This window comes from Hordeum vulgare, chromosome 4H, assembly GCF_904849725.1.
Source record: "Hordeum vulgare subsp. vulgare chromosome 4H, MorexV3_pseudomolecules_assembly, whole genome shotgun sequence".
In the NCBI taxonomy this organism is placed as follows: Eukaryota; Viridiplantae; Streptophyta; class Magnoliopsida; order Poales; family Poaceae; genus Hordeum; species Hordeum vulgare.
The window spans coordinates 3421254-3438977 of NC_058521.1; the positions used below are offsets into that span (position 1 = coordinate 3421254).

A 17724-nucleotide genomic window follows, 5' to 3' on the forward strand; every position below is an offset into this window, starting at 1 on the left:
ACTAGATTCTGAGGCCTCTTAGTATAATCATCAAAATAACAATTTGTGTATAGAGAATGTTACTCGTATATTTCTTCTGACATTATTTGAAAATTTTCTTCTGACATTCATATATGCAAAGTCATTGTTGGTGATATCAATATTAATCCCATCTATCAATATTAACCAAGGCATGTTAAGGATGCGGACCGCTTGCTCCGGAGGCTGACGGGCCAAAGGTGCTCCGACGACTCCGACGTGATGGACAGCTCCAGCTCCGGAGGCTGGCGGATTTGATGACCGCGGCTGTAGATGATCACTGCCAGCTAGTACAGTAATGGAGCACTAGAGAGCACTTGCTGCCAGCAAGTAGAGTAATGGAAGCACACTGGCTGCCAGCCCAGCCAGTAGAGTAAATGAGTAATCGCGAACTCGCTGCCAACAGGCTCCTCCGTGAGAGACTAGTCCTCATCCACTCCTCCACCGCAGCAGCAGCAGCAGCTTCCAATTCCGTCCTCATCTCGACTCCCCAACATCGATCGCCATGGAGACCATCACCGAGCTCAGGGCCCAGCTCCACGCCCACCTCGCCTCCATGTACGCCACGGTGAGTCCCCTCCCTCTCCTGAGTCGTGTGGTTGTGGGTTTTGACTGGCAAGGCAATCCCTGACCTCTCCTGAGTCCTGAGTCCTGACTCCTGACTGTCTCATTGCCGTCATCGATCTAGGGTGTGGTGGATGCGTATTTCCAGGAGCTGCAGGCGCTGGACGAGGGCAGTGCAGCCCCGGGCTACGTCGCCGAAGTCATTGATATCTTCCTCAATGACGGCGACAGCATCCTCAGGGACATCGACGGCCTGCTGTCCGTGTCTTTGTCCACCTACACCACGCCACGTCCATGGCCTCCCTTGTTGTCTCGTCTCTGCTAGATACTGACCTTAATCTGTGATTTGCAGGAACCAGCCCTTGGCCGAGGTGGACTTCCACAAGGTGGACGCCATGGTGCAGCAGCTCAAGGGGAGCAGCTCAACGTACGTATGAATGATGATGATTAGCCTTTCCTTTCTTATATATAATACATATATCCCCGTCCTTTTTTTCCGATAAAGGGTGTTTTTTATTGACCGTCCATTTTTAATCGTGTGTGTTTCTCCGCTGCATTGCTGCCGTGCGATTCAGATGTGTTTGTAAAGGGCATGCCGATAATGTCGCTTGCGGTGTCGTGTAGTGGACTTAGTTCCATTTCTTGTAACGGAAGTACCGGTATTCATGCCAACGATAATGTTATCAATTTTATAGTACCGCTAACATTTCTGGTATTAACGATATATCACACCAATGGCGGCCTTTTCTACTCGGATGACAGATGTGTCAGGGCAGTGTCGTTTTCGACTATCGTATACACGTAAGTAGAAGAGTTGAGTTTAGTTGTAATTTCAGTTACAGAACTGTCGGCATTATTCCTGTCTATGGCAATCGTCAAAAGAAAGTTTTGTCGTCTTGCGAACATTTCTATTACTACTGAATCTGCCATTCGCTAGCGATAATATTTTAGCTCAGCAATAAAAATGTGTCCTTCAGAAACATTTATGGTATTTAGAGTCGGCTACTCTATGTCACACCATTTGCCCTATTTCTAGTTTCCCCACTGCATCGGCATTATTTCCATTCGGATGTGTCGGTGCATGGAGTGTAACGCGGCTCGTGTTGTATAGCCATAAGAGCTGAATTTATTTGTGCTTTGTGTAAAGGAAATGTCAATGTCCATTCCAATATGCTATGGCTCGGCCATGAACACTTCGCCCTTTTTGTAAATATCTCTAGCACTACCTATGCCGTAAGGCCAACAATTTGTTTCTTTTCTGATTCAGCAAACAATTTATTGTGTTGACAGCCATGATAGAAAATGTCTCCTTGAGAATATTATTTTGACAGCCCATGTATGTTTATGTGTAGCAACATACTGTAGAATTTCATAAGATTGAAAATATTATAGTTTTCTCATGTTGCTCTTTTTGGCATGCATGTATCAGTGTTGGGGCTAAGAAAGTGAAACTCGCTTGCATGGACTTCCAACAGTTCTACACGGCAAAAAACAAAAAACAGTCAGTATCTCATTATACATGTTGCACAGTAATTATTCTATATTACATGTGTTGCCCAAATCATGTATGCAAGTCGCCCAGCTTATTTCGTCTTGATCTAGACTCTTGTTTATACCGCAACTAAGTTTTGAGAAAGCTAGTATGTTTTCTAGATCCAAACATCAATGTAGCTCAACCATTTAAGTTTAGTTCGATCAACCTTTTCAGAATTTGACAGTTTGGTATTTCTGCATTGTTTCAGATGCCTCATGGCATTGGCTGTTCTTAAGAGTGATTTTTGTGAATTGCGCAACAAGCTCCAGACTTTGATGCAGGTACCACTACCTATGTTATCTTGTGACTTCCAATTTCTCGCCATTATAATAATATTTGGATTGGTTGTATATTACTCAACATAAAAAAGAATAACTTCATATTATTGTTGCTGTTGCTGAAATTTATTTAGCAACATATCTTTTGGTTTTTGAACACTTAATTTGAAGTCTCTGAAGGTCCCATTTGGCCGTTGAATGTTGCTGTCATAATCTTGTCATTAAGTTTTGGCCGTTGAACTCGGTTCCTTATGTTCCCAGATTAAGTAAAGAACAGTTAATATCTGACAAGTACTAGAATAAGATACCGATTATCTTGCAACATCGCTGATTTGAGAAACAATGTAACTTAAGCAACATTTTGCATCGTAGACCAGTCATAATTGTTACTTTATTCTTCATTGATGCAGCTGGAGCAGCAGGTCGCGTCCTTGGATACTATGTGGTAGTACTCAAAGGAAAAAAGAGCATAACCTCGTGAGGTTCCTGGCACGATAGTATGTCGTGTGTGTGCGTGTGTGTGTGTGTATCTCTGAAATGGTTGTCCTGTATTGTGTTGGGCTTTGGACAACCACAAGGAATCACACGACAATTCTTGCTTCGGAAGTCGGGGCTCACAAACACCATGTGAATGGAACTTGTTGTCTTTTCTGTCAACTTATGTGTCCGTCAACTCTATATATCTCTGTTGGCTGGTGACATGGTTTTGTTGTGTGTTGCTGGGTTTTTTAATATCTTATGAAATGTTGTGGCCTCCCCTTTCGGTGAGGAGTGGGTGCCTGTCTTGAGATCTCAACTCTCTTTTTTGGCCGGTATAACGAGATATGTTGTTTGTCGGCCTCCTCCCCACCAGAACCTCACATCATCACTGCTGCAACAAACTGTCCGATCTGATGCAAGGTGATGTAACTTTCACGATAGTCGACTAAACAAGTCAAATGACACTCACTCTCGTTCCTTGCTTCTCTTATTCCTTCCCTTCACACTAACCACCATCCTACATAAAACATAAAATAGTTAATTAATGGAACACATCATTCCATAATTGTAACCCCCAAAGTTAAATATAAAATGATAGGTTCCACAAAATGGTGTGATTACATGAAGAAAGGGGTATTTTAAGATGCAGTTTCCCCAGAAAATTACTGCTATTTCAAGATGTAGCCTAAGTAGAAGTGTGGAGCTTAATTGTACTTCATGTACCTGACGGAAGTACCGATATTCATCCAACGCCAATGCTATGGCTCGACGAGATATTAAAACTTTGCCGTCTTGCGAGCCATCCTAGTATTAGCTAGTGATGTGCTATTCGTCGTAACAACGACAACAGTTTTTCATGTCTGTCGACATTTCTATTCGGATGTGTCACTGTTGTGTCGTTTCCGGTTGTCGTATACACATAAACAGAAGAGCTGAGTTAGTTGTGTTTCATATAACGGAATTGTCGGCATTTCTGCTAGTGCCAATGCTAAAACTCATCAAGAAACTTTGTCATATTGTGAAAAAATCTCGTACCATTGGATGTGATATTCGGCAATGGCAGTATTCTAGGTCAGGCTGAAAATATTTCTTGTAATGATCTCATGTTCTACGCAATGGCAGTGGCTGTTTTTCTAGTTTCTCTTCTACATTGATGTTGTCTCTTTTTGGATGTGTCAATGTGGACGTACACGCGTGGGCATCCGGGTCGTTCTGTTTGTGTTGTCGTTTAACCATAATTAAGGGATCCAAATTTAGTCGCGCTTTGTGAAATGGAAATGCCATATTCATGCCGTTTGGCCAGGGAAACTTTATCGCTTTATAAATATATCTAGCACTACTAACTGCTATGGCACATAAGGCCAACATCATGTAGACGGTGTTCAAGGAGTGTCTTGGTTTCTTTGTGTGTTGCTGAGTTTTTTTTAATTATCTTATGAAATGTTATTGCCTCCCCTTTGGGTGAGGAATGGGTGGGTGCCTGTCTTGAGCTCTCAAGTCTCGTTTTTGCCCGGTATAAGGAGATATGTTGTGCATGCATGGTTGCTGCAATTGAGCATTGCTAGCGGCCAATGTTACAAAGCCGCGCTCGCACGCACCGATGCCGCAACCTGCCGATGTTGCAACCACAGAGCTCGTGTAGCCATGGCCGATGCTGCAACCAGAGAGCTCGCCCACGATGCAGCACAGCAGCAGTGGTCGGTCCTTCAACGGGTGCTCACAACGGCTGCACTTGGCTAAAGGCCGAACGAGTGGTCAAACCAAAACGTAGCTGCATGATGGTACGTACGCCATCTCCAAGCTCTTCATTGATGGCGGCCAGCCAGTAGAATTAAGGAGCTAGCACTCTCTGCCAGAAGGCTCCGTGTGTCCAAGCCTCCGTTACCTGCACTCCTCTCCTCTCCTCGTGCATTCCGCCAGCAGCTTCGCTCTGTCCCCCGACGAATTCCGTCCCTGTGATCGCTTCGCCCGCCATGTCGTCGGCCGCCGCACTCAGGAAGCAGCTCAACACCTACGTCGGCCACATGTACGCCACGGTGAGTCGTCCCTCCCCTCAAGTCCTCAACTCTATCTATATATAGCGGCCGTGTGGCTCTGTCTCGCTGACTTGGCGTGATGGATCCATCCAGGGAATCCTGGACGGATATTACCAGCAGCTGCAGTCGCCGGAGGACGAGGGCTTCGTCACGGAGGTCATCAACATCTTCCTCCACGACGCCGACAGGATGCTCAACGACATCACCACCCTTCTGTCGGTACCACCCTACCACCGTGCTCAAGCCCTCTCCTCTTGTTATCGCGTGTTGGCTATTGATTTCGTCTGCCTCCGCTTTTTTTTTGTGTGTGTGTGTGATTCCCTCCCAGGAACCTGCCCGTCGTGGACTTCGAAATGGTTGGGGAACTGGTGCATCAGCTGAAGGGGTGCAGCAGCAGGTGATTTGTTTTGTTTACCCACTGCATCCATGTCGATCGTGCGATTCAAATGCGTCTAATGGTGGGCATACCCGTTGTGGTTGTTTCCGCTATCATCTAGCCATAAGTACAAGTGTTGAGCTTAATTCCATTGCGTGTATGGAACAAAAGTACCGGTATTCGTCCAACAGTAATGTTATGGCGTAACAGAAAAGCTTTGACGTCTTGCGAGCCGTTCCGGTATTAGTGATATGCTATTCGGTGTAACGCTGATGACGGTTTTTCTGGTCTGTCCGCGTTTTTATTCGGTTGTGTCGGTGCCGTGTCGTTTGCGGTTTTTGTATGTACACATAAGTAGAAGAGCTAAGTTTAGTTGTGTTTGATATACCGGAATTGTTGGCATTCGTTCCCCGGTATTAGTGATATGTTATTCACTATTCGCGGATGGCGGTTTTTCTGGTATCTTCACATTTTTATTGATGTGCCGGTGCCGTGTCGTTTGCGGTCGTCGTCAAATACACATAAATAGAAGAGCTGGATGTAGTTGTGTTTCATATTGAAATAGTTGTCTGTACTCATTAACGAAAAATTTGTCATCTTGCGCAGTACTATTAAATGTGGTATTCTTCGGCCAATTGTGGTGTCATAGGTTGGCGATAATTGCCATTCTGAAAATATTTCTAGTATTACTGATCTGCTATTCTACGTAACTCCAATGGCTGTTTTTCTAGTTTCTCCCCTACATTTAGGTTATCTCTATTTGGATCTGTCAGCGTACGGTGTATACATCATAGGCATGGGGCGCATGTTGTGTGTGTTGTCGTTTAGCCATAATTAGAAGAGCCGAATTTTGTTGTGTTTTGTGCAATGGAAATGCTGATATTCATGCACTACCATCTACTATCACACATAAGGCCAGTGCTATTGTCTTTCCAGGTTTATCAAACAATTTATGGTGTTGAGAACCATGAAAAATGGCTCCCGGGGATATTATTATGACACCGCAATTATGCTAATGTGATCAACATTCCGTAGCATTTGTTTAGTTTGAGAAATTTCTAATTTCTTTGATCTTGCTCTTTTTGGCATGTATCAGTGTTGGGGCTAGGAAAGTGTACCTTGCCTGTGTGCACTTCCGCCAGTTCTACGAGGCAAAAAGCAAAGAAGGGTCAGTTCTTCGTACCTCATTCTATATGTTGTGCAGTAATTATTCTTTCCTCTCTGTGTTTATCAAATCCCCTTTATGCAAACCTGCCAGTTTATTCTGTCTTTAGCGACACTATTTTTGGCTCATATTAAGCTAATACTCAGAAGAACTAACCTGCTTGTTCACTTCATTCCCAGTTAGGTGATTGATATAACTCACTTCTTTATCTGAGTGTATGCCACTTTGATGATTCTCTTGTAACTTGTTAGCTCTGGACTTCTTTTTATACCGCAACTAAGTTTTGAGATGGCTAGAGTTCTTTCTCAAACAGCGGGTTACAATTTCCGAAGCATTTCAATTTAGCTCAAACCAACCTAGCTAGTATTCTCAAGACATAACCTGCTTTTTCACTTGATCTGCAATCACCTGATTTGTAGAATTTGGTTCATGATCTAAATGTGCTAATGTTTGATGATCCTCTTGTAACTTGTGAGCTTGACTTATATTTATAGCACAACTGGGCTGGTTTGAGCTGTTATTTTTCAAGTACAGGATCAAAATTTCTGAACCATTTCCGTTCAGTTCGCTTGATCTCTCCAGAATTTAACAATATGTGTATGTTTGCATTATTTCAGGTGCCTCATGGCATTGAATGTTCTTAGGGATGAGTTCTATGATGTGCGTGACAAGCTACAGACTGTTATGCAGGTAGTGTCTTAATTGCCTGTGTTGGCTTTTGACTTCCAACTGCTCACAAGTATGGTCATATGTAGGCTGGTTGTATATTCTTTAAGATTAAAAACAAAAATAACCTTGATCTTATTCTTGCTACTACTGAAATTTGTATAGGAATATATTGGTTTCTGGAGCACTTAGTTCGAGGTCTTTGAAAGTCGCATTTTGTTGTTGAATGTTTCTCACCGTGTTTTCTTAGAGGTATAGGGTCGCTCCAAACAAGCAGCTGCATTTCCTTGATTCCCAGCTTAACTTAACCTTTGCCAAGTACCCGAAAAGCATACTGACATAACTTAAGCACCACTGTACTTCATAGACCTGTCATAATCATTAATCTACTTTTCTTTTGATATAGTTAGAGCAGCAAATTGCAGCCTTGGGTCCCAAGTAGCTGTAATCGAAGCCAAAAGAGCATAGCCCCATGTGATCTGACACGATGGGGTGTATGTATCTTTGAAGATGTCTAGGCAGCGTTCAGCGGTTGCTGGGCTTTGGAGGGGGCGCGTGGAATCACATGACAATTCTTGCTTCGGCACTCCGGGCTCGCGACCACCCTGCAGATGGAACTCGTTGTCTTGTGTGTCGATATGTTTGTGTGTCAACTCTATAGACTTGTGTGGCGTGGATGGCCGGCCCGAGGGGCCCGGGCTATGCGTAAACTTTATACTTGGTTGGTTGCTTTTTGGCTTAGTTTTGTTGCATGTTGCTTGCTCTTTTTCATTACCGTCTTGTGAAATGTTGTTTCCGCCCCCATTATTCTATTCTTTTTTTTGCAGGAACTCCATCCGTTTATTCACGGCCTAAACAAAAGTCATAAGGGAAATGTTGTGAGCCGGCTCGTGAATCTCACAAGATGTTGCTTCAACGCCCACAAAACCAACCCCCGCACAAGATGTGGGCCTCGCACGACCCTCCCCTCTCCTTGCCTTGTCCATTCCTTGGTCTTTTCTTTTGCTTTTTCTTCTACGTACCTCCAGCCGCCACATGCACTGCTTTCCACAACCACGATTTTCTCTCCTCCACGCTGCTCACGAGCCACCACATGATCCCTTCACCGGCTCCCATGGTCACTGCAACCAGTAGCTGTCAGCGGGGGAGAAAGGGGGCTCCGGTGCTACCACCTTATTTTTTGCTGCGACCGGAGTGTGGAGATGTTGTAACCAGAGTCCACGCTTGCTGCAACCAGAAGCTGTCAATGGCGAAGATGATGAGCTCCGATGTTGCAACCAGAGATTTTTTTTTTTTTTTGCTGGAACCAGGCGCCAGTAAGGCTGCAACTACTGTTGGCCGGTGCTGGAACCGGATAACGCCGAGTTTCTTTTTGCTGGAACTGGCAAAAAAATGTTGGAACCGGCAAGATTTTTTGCTGCGTGGACAGGTGAGAGTTCTTGCAATGACGGCGACGGCGCCGTGTTTTGCTGCAAGCAAGGATAATTTTTGTTGGAACCGACATGTGTTTTTGCTGTGGCCGGCAAAACCAATGGAGTTTTCGTTTTTGGCTGGAACTTTTTTGTTTCCAGATCGCTTGCCATGACGAAAGGGAGAAAGGAGGATGGACCCGGATCTCACGGTTGTAACAGGGCAAATCGGCCGATAGGGCAGCGACCGTCCCAAATTTGGACCGATTGACCGGTGCATGTCACCCCTCAAGTAAGAAACGTGGGAATAACTGTCACCGGACCGCAATAAGTAGTATTCAAGATTTTCTATAAATAAATAAAGTAATGTGCAAGAATACCATTGCTGTTTTCCTTTTTCTAGCAACAGAATACCAATGCTGTTTTGGAAGCTCATTAATGGCTGCCAAAACCCCTCCCTGCGTGAGAGAGACTTGTGAGTCCGCTATATAACCTGCACTCCTCTCCCGTCCTCGTCCACTCCGCCGCCCCCAACCACGAATCGATCTCCCCCTCCGCCCACGCCTTCTTGCGTCGTCGGACTCCAGCGCGCACCTCATTGGCATGGCGGCCGCCGCGCTCAGGGCCCAGCTCAACGCCCTCATCGGCTCGATGTTCGCCACTGTGAGCCGAGCCCCATCCCCTCCCTTCCCTTCCCCTCCGATCTAGCCGCCGCCGTGTGCTTGTGGACTTGAATCACTGGGCTGGATCGCCGGGTTTGGCTGCTTGGCTAACTTCAATTACCTCTGGTACGTGTCATCATCTAGGGCATCGTGGACGAGAATTTCCAGTATCTCCAGTCGGTGGAGCAGGAGGGTTTCCTCGCCGAGATCCTCAACCTCTTCTTCCACGACGCCGACAAAATCCTCAACGAAGTCGTCCTCCTGTTGTCCGTGCCGCCGCCCCCTATCTCCCCCTCTGGTCCTGTTATCTCATACATGTTGGGTATTGATTTTCGTGTCCTCTGCTTTGTTTGTGATTCGCAGGAATCAACCAGTGGTGAATTTCGGCAGGGTGGGAGCACTGGTGCATCAGCTCAAGGGGTGCAGCAGCAGGTGATGACCATGATAAACCCTTCATTTCCCCAACCCATTTTTAAGTGTCGATGTCGTGGGGGAGAAAAATGGTCGACGTCGTGCAATTCAGATTTGTTTGTCATAGGATGCATTTGCGTTGTCATATATCTGAAAGTAGAGGAGACGGGTCTCGTTGTGTTTCGTGCAACGGAAGTGCCTGTTATGTGTCGACGAGGATAACGTGGTCGTCTTGCGAATGTTTCTGGTATATATTAATGATATGCTATATGTTCAGCGTAACGCCGATGGCGGTTTTCCTCGTATGTCAATGGTATTGGTGTTCCTTCTATTCAGGTGTGCCTACACATCAGGGACATGTTATTCATGTCGTTTCGGGTAACCATATTTGGAAGAGTTGGATTTAGTTGTGTTTTCTATAGTAGAATTGCCAGTATTATTGCCTAGTGGCAATAATCTAGCTCGGCAAGGAAAAACCTGCCGTTTTGTGAACATTTCGGGTATTAGTAATTTTCTATTCTACACAATGTCAACCGTTTGGTTTTTTGGTTTGTCCACGACATCAATATTATTTCTATTTAATTGTGATTGGCAGACACAAATTTTGTCGTGTGTGCGGTTGTCGTATAGCCATACATAGAAGGGTTGAATTTAGTTGTCTTTCGTGTAACAGAGATATCGGTATTCACGTCAATCAAAATGTTATAGTTCGGCAAGGAAAACTTTGTCGTTTTACAAATTACTGTTGAATCTACTTTTCAGCCAATGGCATGATTCTAGTGTGGCAATGATAAATTTGCCGTTCTGCAAACAATTCTAGTATTGATTATATGCTATTCTACGTAATTCCAATTATCTTTTTTGTTTGTTTCTGGTATCGATTTTGTTTCTATTCATAGGCATATGGCTTGTGCGGTTGGCGCTGTCATATAGCCATAACTAAAAGGGTCAAATTTAGTTGTCTTTCGTGACTCTGCGCGAAAAACTTTGTCGTTTTGTAAATATTTCTGGTACTACTATAGTCTGCTATTGCACATAAGCCCAATTATTTCTAGTTTATCAAATAGCCTATTGTGTTGACAACCATGACAGGAAATAACACCTTGAGAGACTATTGTGACCTCGCAAGTATGCTTATGTGTATTAACGTGTTGCAGCATGTAATAAGTTTGAGATGTTTCTTGTTCCCTAATAAGCGCTTTTTGGAATGTTTTCAGTGTTGGTGCTAAGAAAGTGACTCTCTCCTGCATCCACTTCCGTCAGTTTTATGAGGCAGAAAGTAAAGAAGGGTTAGCACTCGGTACCTTATTACATTTGTTATGCAGTAATTATTCTCCACTATGTATTGTTTAAATTGTGCATGTAAAGCTGCAAGCTGATTTTGCATATTTAGCTCATACGAATCTTGTATTCTTAAGAACTAACCTGCTTATTCACTTCATGTGCAATGACGTGATTGGTAGAACTCGGTTCATTATCTGAATGTGCTAATCTTTGATGATTCTCTTGTAACTTGTGGGCTCTAGGCTACTATATATAGATAGCATAACTGAACTCTGAGTACGAGATGACTAGAGCTTTCTTTTTCAAAAAATGGTTACATTTCAGTTCAGTTCGCTTGAGCTCCTAAAAATTTGACAATGTGCATGTTTACATCATTCCAGGTGCCTCATGGCATTGGCTCTTGTTAGGAACGAGTTCTACGATGTGCGCAACAAGCTCCAGACTATGATGCAGGTAGCACCTTATGTGCCTACATTGGCTTCTGACTTCGAACTTGTCACTAGCTAGTATCATAATCCATAGACATGTCATATATCCTTTTTTAGGATAAAACAAATAATATGAATCTTATTCCTTTTTGCATTCAAATTTATCGAGATATACTTTTCGGTTTTCTAAAACACTTAAGTCGAGGTCTTTGAAATGTTTAGGTCTTAATTTTGTCGTCACTTTTAGTAGATGTACGAGTAGCTCTGAAAAGTGGAATTTCTTTGTTTCCCATCATGACTTAACAAGTACTGGTGTAAGATGTGGACCAACTTGTAACTAATTTGTGAAACCATGTGACTTGAGCACCACGGTGCCTTGTAGACCGGTCGTAATCATTATCCTATTATTCTTTTGATGCAGTTGGAGCAGCAGATCGCAGCCATGGGTCCTCACTAGTAGCAATTGAAGCAAAAAATATGATGGCCCCATGCGATCTTATGGGGTGTATGTTTCTCTAAAGATATAGAGAAGACGTTCAAGGGGTGTTTGGGTTTGGAGGTCATGGCCGTAACTCAGTGAAAGACCCTTATTGTTATGTGTGTCGATGTTTGTGGTTGTCAACTCTATGTACCTCTTGTATGTCATGGATTAATTTCGTCGGTTCATTGTTGGTGACATGGATTTCCTGGCTCTGTTAGATTGAAGTATTGTGGAACTACACCAGAGTGTGTGACTGCCTTGTGCTCTAAAGTGTTATTGATGGCTAGTATACCGAGAGAGTGTTGCAAATCACCATTCTTGTTGTTTGTTGTTGCATCCATTTTGAACTCATCATGGATGACACTGGTGGCTTAACCAGGCCCTAGGCTACCAGGGCCATGGCCTGGGGCGTGGCAACTTGTCCATTCATTGATTGTTAGTACTAAATCTTGAATGTTGGTCCGGAGCGTGTCTCCAACCTGGCTACGCATTTGGATGACACCAAGCTCATCAAAGAGATCGATTACAACCAACTCGGCCATCCTCTTTGCATCTACCGGACTGATGACCTCCATCCTCATGCATGAGTTTACACATTACGCACTTGGGCGGCTCCTCAACTCAAGTTCCTCTTCTAACCAGGTTATTTCCCCGAGACAACTCTGCGTAGCCACTGTAGCTAACTAGCTACTCAACTTTCCCTCCTGGCAAAGTCTCCTCCTGCCTTTCCTGCCCTTCGTCTAGGGTAAGTTTGGTTAATGACCAAAGTGAACTCTACAATTTTTTAAGGAAATTATACCAAAAAAAAAACTTGAGGGGCAAGCTTTCTCTTGTGCTTGTTTAGATATGTACCGAAATCTTTGCTACACCTAGTCGATGCACCATTCCCTATTTCGTGTGTAAGGCGACATAGGGTGAACAAGATCCTCAACGACGTTGCTGGCCTACTGTCCGTACTGCTGCCTCTAGGCCCTCCCTCCCCCTCTGGTCTTGTTAACATTTGTTGGTATTGATTATGTCTGCTCTGCTTAACTTCTGATTCACACGAACCAACCCGTGATGGCCTTCGTCAGGATGGACGCACCGGTGCATCAGCTCAAGGGGTTCAACCGCAGGTGATGACCATTATAAACCCCTTATTTCTCCAACCCATTTTTAACTATCGATGTCATAAAAAACTATCGACGTCGTGCAATTAAGATGTGTTTGTCGATCGCGTGCAGTTTGTGTCATTTGCATTGTCGTATAGCCATAAGTAAAAGAGCCGAGTTTAATTGTGTTTCATGCAACGGAAGTGTTGGTACCCATGCCAACGGCAATATTAAGGTCGGCGAGGATAAGGTTGTCGACTTACTAACGTTTCTGGTATATATTATTGATATGCTATATATTCAATGTAACCCTATGGCGGGGTTTTTCGTATGTCAGCAGTATAGATTTTGTTTCTATTCAGGTGTATCGGTACATCAGGGGCATGTTATTCATGTCGTTCGTGGCTGTTATGTAACCATATTTAGAAGAGTTGGATTTAGTTGTGTTTCGTGAACAGAATTGCCGGAGTTATTGCCTAGTAGCAATACTTTTTTTTGAATAAAAGGGGTTTCCCAGTAGCAATACTCTAGCTCGCGGTGAAAAAAATGATGTATTTTGCGAACATTTCGGGTATAACTGTGGTTTTTTTTGTTTGTCCACGACATCAATGTTTTCTTCTTTCTAGATGAGATGGTGCAGACACGAACCGTGTCATGTGCGGTTGTCGTATATGTAGAAGGGCTGAATTTAGTTGTGTTTTGTGTAGCGGAGTTGTCTGTATTCATGCCAATGAAAATGGTATGGCTCAGCAAGGTCTTTGCCGTTTTGCAAACAAATTTAGTATTGCTGAATATGCATTTCAACCAATGGCATGAGAAATTTGTCGTTATGCAAACATTTTTGGTATTGGATTACATTCTATTCTACAATGCAATGTTCATTTTTGGGTTTCTGGTATTGACATTATTTCTATTCGCACGGGTGTGTACGTCATTGGTTTTGGGTACCGCCTTAAAAATCTGGATATCAGGTGGTATCGCCGTTTCTCGCCACCCCATGAGAAAAACATATCCCCAGGAAAAAAATACCAATTTTTTTGAATTTTTTAATTTAAAGCTAAAATTATAGTAAAGTACCGTAGCATCTCGTTTACATTAACATTCATAGTTAAGCTTTGTTGGTAACCAACTATTTTGCGCCTTGAGAAGTAGCTGGTTCGAGTCCTCTTCTTCCACTTTTCTGGTTATTTTTTAGAACAGGTAAGTAGGAAACGTGAAAAAAATAAAGGACCCAAAGAATCGAACTCGCAACCTCACACCCCGCACATAGTACACTTTCAAAAAAACCAACTATTTTGCGCCTTGAGAAGTAGCGCGCACATAGTACACTTTCAAATGAGCTACTGCCTATTTATTGAATGATATTGGTGTTGGGTAACGTAGCATAAATTCAAAAAATTTCCTACGCATATTCAGATCGTCCTATGGAGAGACCAGCAAGGAGAGAGGGGTGAGTGCATCTTCATACCTTTGAAGATCGCTAAGCGGAAGCGTTATTAGAACGCGGTTGATGCAGTTGTACTCGCGGCGATTCAGATCGCGGTGTGATTCCGATCTAGTGCCGAACTACGGCACCTCCGCGTTCAACACACGTGCAGCCCGGTGACGTCTCCCGCACCTTGATCCAGCAAGGAGGAGGGAGAGGTTCGGGAAGAACTCCAGCAGCACGACGGCGTGGTGTCGATGGAGAGAGGAGGTCTCCCGGCAGGGCTTCGCCAAGCACCGACAGAGAGGAGGAGGAAGAAGGGCAGGGTTGCGTCGAGGGAGAGGGAAAAGTGTGTCCCCCAATGGCCAAAACCCCTCTCTATTTATAGGAGGAGAGGGGAGGGCTGCGCCACCCCTAGGGTTCCCTCCCTAGGGGTCGGCGGCCACCAGATGGGAGAGGGGGGCGGCGGCCAGGGTGGGAGGGGGTGTGGCGCACCACCTGGTGGGCCTAAGGCCCACCTGCGCCTAGGGTTGCCCCCTCTCCCCACCACTTGCGCCTTGGGCTGGGTGTGGCAGGCGCACCAGCCCACCTAGGGGCTGGTTCCCTCCCGCACTTGGCCCATCTAGCCTCTCGGGGCTGGTGGCCCCTCCCGGTGGACCCCGGGGCCACTTCCGGTGGTCCCGGTGGTCCCGGTACGTTACGGATGACGTCCGAAACACTTTCGGTGTTCGAAACCATCCGTCCTATATATCAATCTTTACCCCCGGACCATTCCGGAGCTCCTCGCGACGTCCGGGATCTCATCCGCGACTCCGAACAACTTTCGGTAACCTCGTATAACAATTCCCTATAACCCTAGCGTCATCGCACCTTAAGTGTGTAGACCCTACGGGTTCGGGAGACAGGTAGACATGACCGAGACACCTCTCTGGCCAATAACCATCAGCGGGGTCTGGATACCCATGGTGGCTCCCACTTGCTCCACGATGATCTCATCGGATGAACCACGATGTCAAGGATTCGATCAACCCCGTATACAATTCCCTTTGTCTATCGGTATAGAACTTGCCCGAGATTCGATCGTCGGTATACCTATACCTTGTTCAATCTCGTTACCGGTAAGTCTCTTTACTCGTTCCGTAGCACGTCATTGTGTGACTAACTCCTTAGTCACATTGAGCTCATGATGGTGTTCTACCGAGTGGGCCCAGAGATACCTCTCCGTCACATGGAGTGACAAATCCCGATCTCGATTCGTACCAACCCAACAGACACTTTCGAAGGTACCCGAGTGCACCTTTATAGTCACCCAGTTACGTTGTAACGTTTGATACACCGAAAGCACTCCTACGGTATCTGGGAGTTGCACAATCTCACGGTCGAAGGAAAAGACACTTGACATTAGAAAAGCTTTAGCATACAAACAATACGATCTAGTGCTATGCTTAGGATTGGGTCTTGTCCATCACATCATTCTCCCAATGATGTGATCCCGTTATCAATGACATCTAATGCCCATGATCAGGAAACCATGATCATCTATTGACAAACGAGCTAGCCAACTAGAGGCTTGCTAGGGACATATTGTGATCTATTTATTCACACATATGTATTACTGTTTTCTGTTAATACAATTATAGCATGAACAATAGACGATTATCATGAACAAGGAAATATGATAATAACCATTTTATTATTGCCTCTAGGGCATATTTCCAACAATTGGTTCAAGTTTGGCCTATATTTAGTTTAGAAGAATTTGAATTCAAAATTCAATTATAAAATTTGTCTGAAATATGTTCGGTATTCCTTGGTAATCATGGTAACCGAGAATTATCTCCCTCCCCGCCCCCCCTCCCACCCCCCTCACAAGAAATTTTTCCATTCGCAATCCAATACCTTGACGTCATGAGAATGTGGCTTGTGTCGTTTGCGGTGTCGTATAGCCATAATTAAAAGGGCCAGGTTTAGTTGTGCTCCGTGCATGCCAATGTTATGGCTCTGCAAGAAAAAGTTTGTTGGTTTGTAGATATTTCTAATACTACTAATCTTTTTTTTAAATAGTCACCTAAATATATTTCAAAGCGGCCAATATGCCAGAATAGTGATCCAGATTATAAGAAAAACCGGATCTAAAACCTTAACAAGTTGACCGGTTTATGAAGAAAACCAGACAAAAACCATACAGATAACATGGGTAAAAGAAGAAGGAAAAATGCCCCAAACCTAGATAACAGACATAGGACCATCACCACGAGAAACACAAGGGGCAAGCCCACTCTCAAAGACTAAAACACAAAGGGCAAAGCCCACCATTCTCTCGAGGCCGCCGTCTCGACATCCACTGCTCCGATGCGCCCTGCGCACTCAAGTGACATCGTCTTCGCGGGCCGCTGCCCCGACATGCCACCGCTAACCCTCGAGAAGCAACGACGCACGATACAACAGTCCGCAGCCCACACTGCTCATGACAACCGCACGCATACCATGAACGCCACACCACATCCGGGACCGCCGCCCCGACATTCCACTGCTCACCCTCGAGTAGCAACGCCGCACGATACAGTAACCCGCAGCCCACACTACTCAAGACAACTGTACGCAGACCACGAACGTCGCACCATATCCGGAGCCGCCGCCCCGACATACCGTCCAACTACCCCCGCTGGGACACGTCGACCGAGCCGACAACCTTGCCGCCCCCGCAACTCAAGGTCCACACCCAGCCCAGAACGACAAGCAGCCAAACCTCCTCGAGTCGTCATCGCACCGCTGCCCGAGGCCACTGCCTCGGATTTCAATAGAAGATCCTGGAGTCGCCACCCCGGCATACACCACCCATGAAAACGGAAGAGCCCCACACAACATCCAAAGGCTGACCCTCCAAAGCGATGCCTCCAAGAAGGTTACGACATAACCACCGCCGTCACCCACTCCAGAAAACTGAAGTTTAGGTTCTCACCCGAAGAGCCCAAGCACATGGAAGGAGAGGAAGAACTCTACGACGATGCCTCCAAGAAGGTCATGACGCCCACAGGCGCCGACGTCGTGAGAGCTTTCGCCCAAGTCCCTCATCTCCTAACAGTGAGCTTGCAAATCTAAGCACACATGGATATCCAGATCACCAGAGCCAAGCACGCTGTGAAGAGCATCTCCTGTCGTCATCCGCCATAGCCCACATGTGATGATCCGATGCAACACCCCATGCAACAGAGAGACGATGCGCTTGCCGGGTTCAGATCCGAGGGCACCGCTCTGAATCCATTGTCCTCATCCGCTGCAGCAGCCCATGCTGATGCAGCCATCACCCCGGGGCCGCTACCCTGGTATCCCAGCCCTAATGCCCGCAGCCATCGGAGCCCCACCACAGATCCAAACCACCGGCCGCTGAAGATCCACACGCCACCCCAGATCT

At 45.3% G+C, this 17724-nt stretch overlaps 2 protein-coding genes across 2 annotated transcripts; both read left to right on the forward strand.

The window, feature by feature from the left end:
* The first annotated feature begins 446 nt into the window (after positions 1–446).
* Positions 447–7834, forward strand: LOC123448323. The gene is made up of 13 exons (XM_045125162.1): positions 447–586; positions 707–840; positions 935–1009; positions 2012–2083; positions 2325–2397; positions 2805–2839; positions 4440–4587; positions 4731–4910; positions 5004–5125; positions 5239–5307; positions 6383–6454; positions 7069–7141; positions 7524–7834. Exons 1-13 carry the CDS (start codon positions 524–526, stop codon positions 7557–7559), a joined length of 1152 nt encoding a protein of 383 aa, XP_044981097.1. The 5' UTR covers positions 447–523; the 3' UTR covers positions 7560–7834.
* A 1233-nt stretch (positions 7835–9067) lies between these two features.
* LOC123450964 (histidine-containing phosphotransfer protein 2-like) lies at positions 9068–11980 on the forward strand. The gene is made up of 6 exons (XM_045127976.1): positions 9068–9189; positions 9333–9454; positions 9552–9620; positions 10817–10888; positions 11264–11336; positions 11733–11980. Exons 1-6 carry the CDS (start codon positions 9130–9132, stop codon positions 11766–11768), a joined length of 432 nt encoding a protein of 143 aa, XP_044983911.1. The 5' UTR covers positions 9068–9129; the 3' UTR covers positions 11769–11980.
* Positions 11981–17724: the final 5744 nt, after the last annotated feature.

Bases quoted from the DNA above. Each gene is read 5' to 3' on its own strand.
- LOC123448323 (XM_045125162.1), top strand. From the start codon at position 524: ATGGAGACCATCACCGAGCTCAGGGCCCAGCTCCACGCCCACCTCGCC. The intron at 2,840-4,439 runs GTAGTACTCAAA...GAGCATTGCTAG, and splicing joins GCGTCCTTGGATACTATGTG to CGGCCAATGTTACAAAGCCG. The intron at 4,588-4,730 runs GTGCTCACAACG...ACTCTCTGCCAG, and splicing joins AGTGGTCGGTCCTTCAACGG to AAGGCTCCGTGTGTCCAAGC.
- LOC123450964 (XM_045127976.1), top strand. From the start codon at position 9,130: ATGGCGGCCGCCGCGCTCAGGGCCCAGCTCAACGCCCTCATCGGCTCG. The intron at 9,190-9,332 runs GTGAGCCGAGCC...GTCATCATCTAG, and splicing joins TCGGCTCGATGTTCGCCACT to GGCATCGTGGACGAGAATTT. The intron at 9,621-10,816 runs GTGATGACCATG...GAATGTTTTCAG, and splicing joins CTCAAGGGGTGCAGCAGCAG to TGTTGGTGCTAAGAAAGTGA.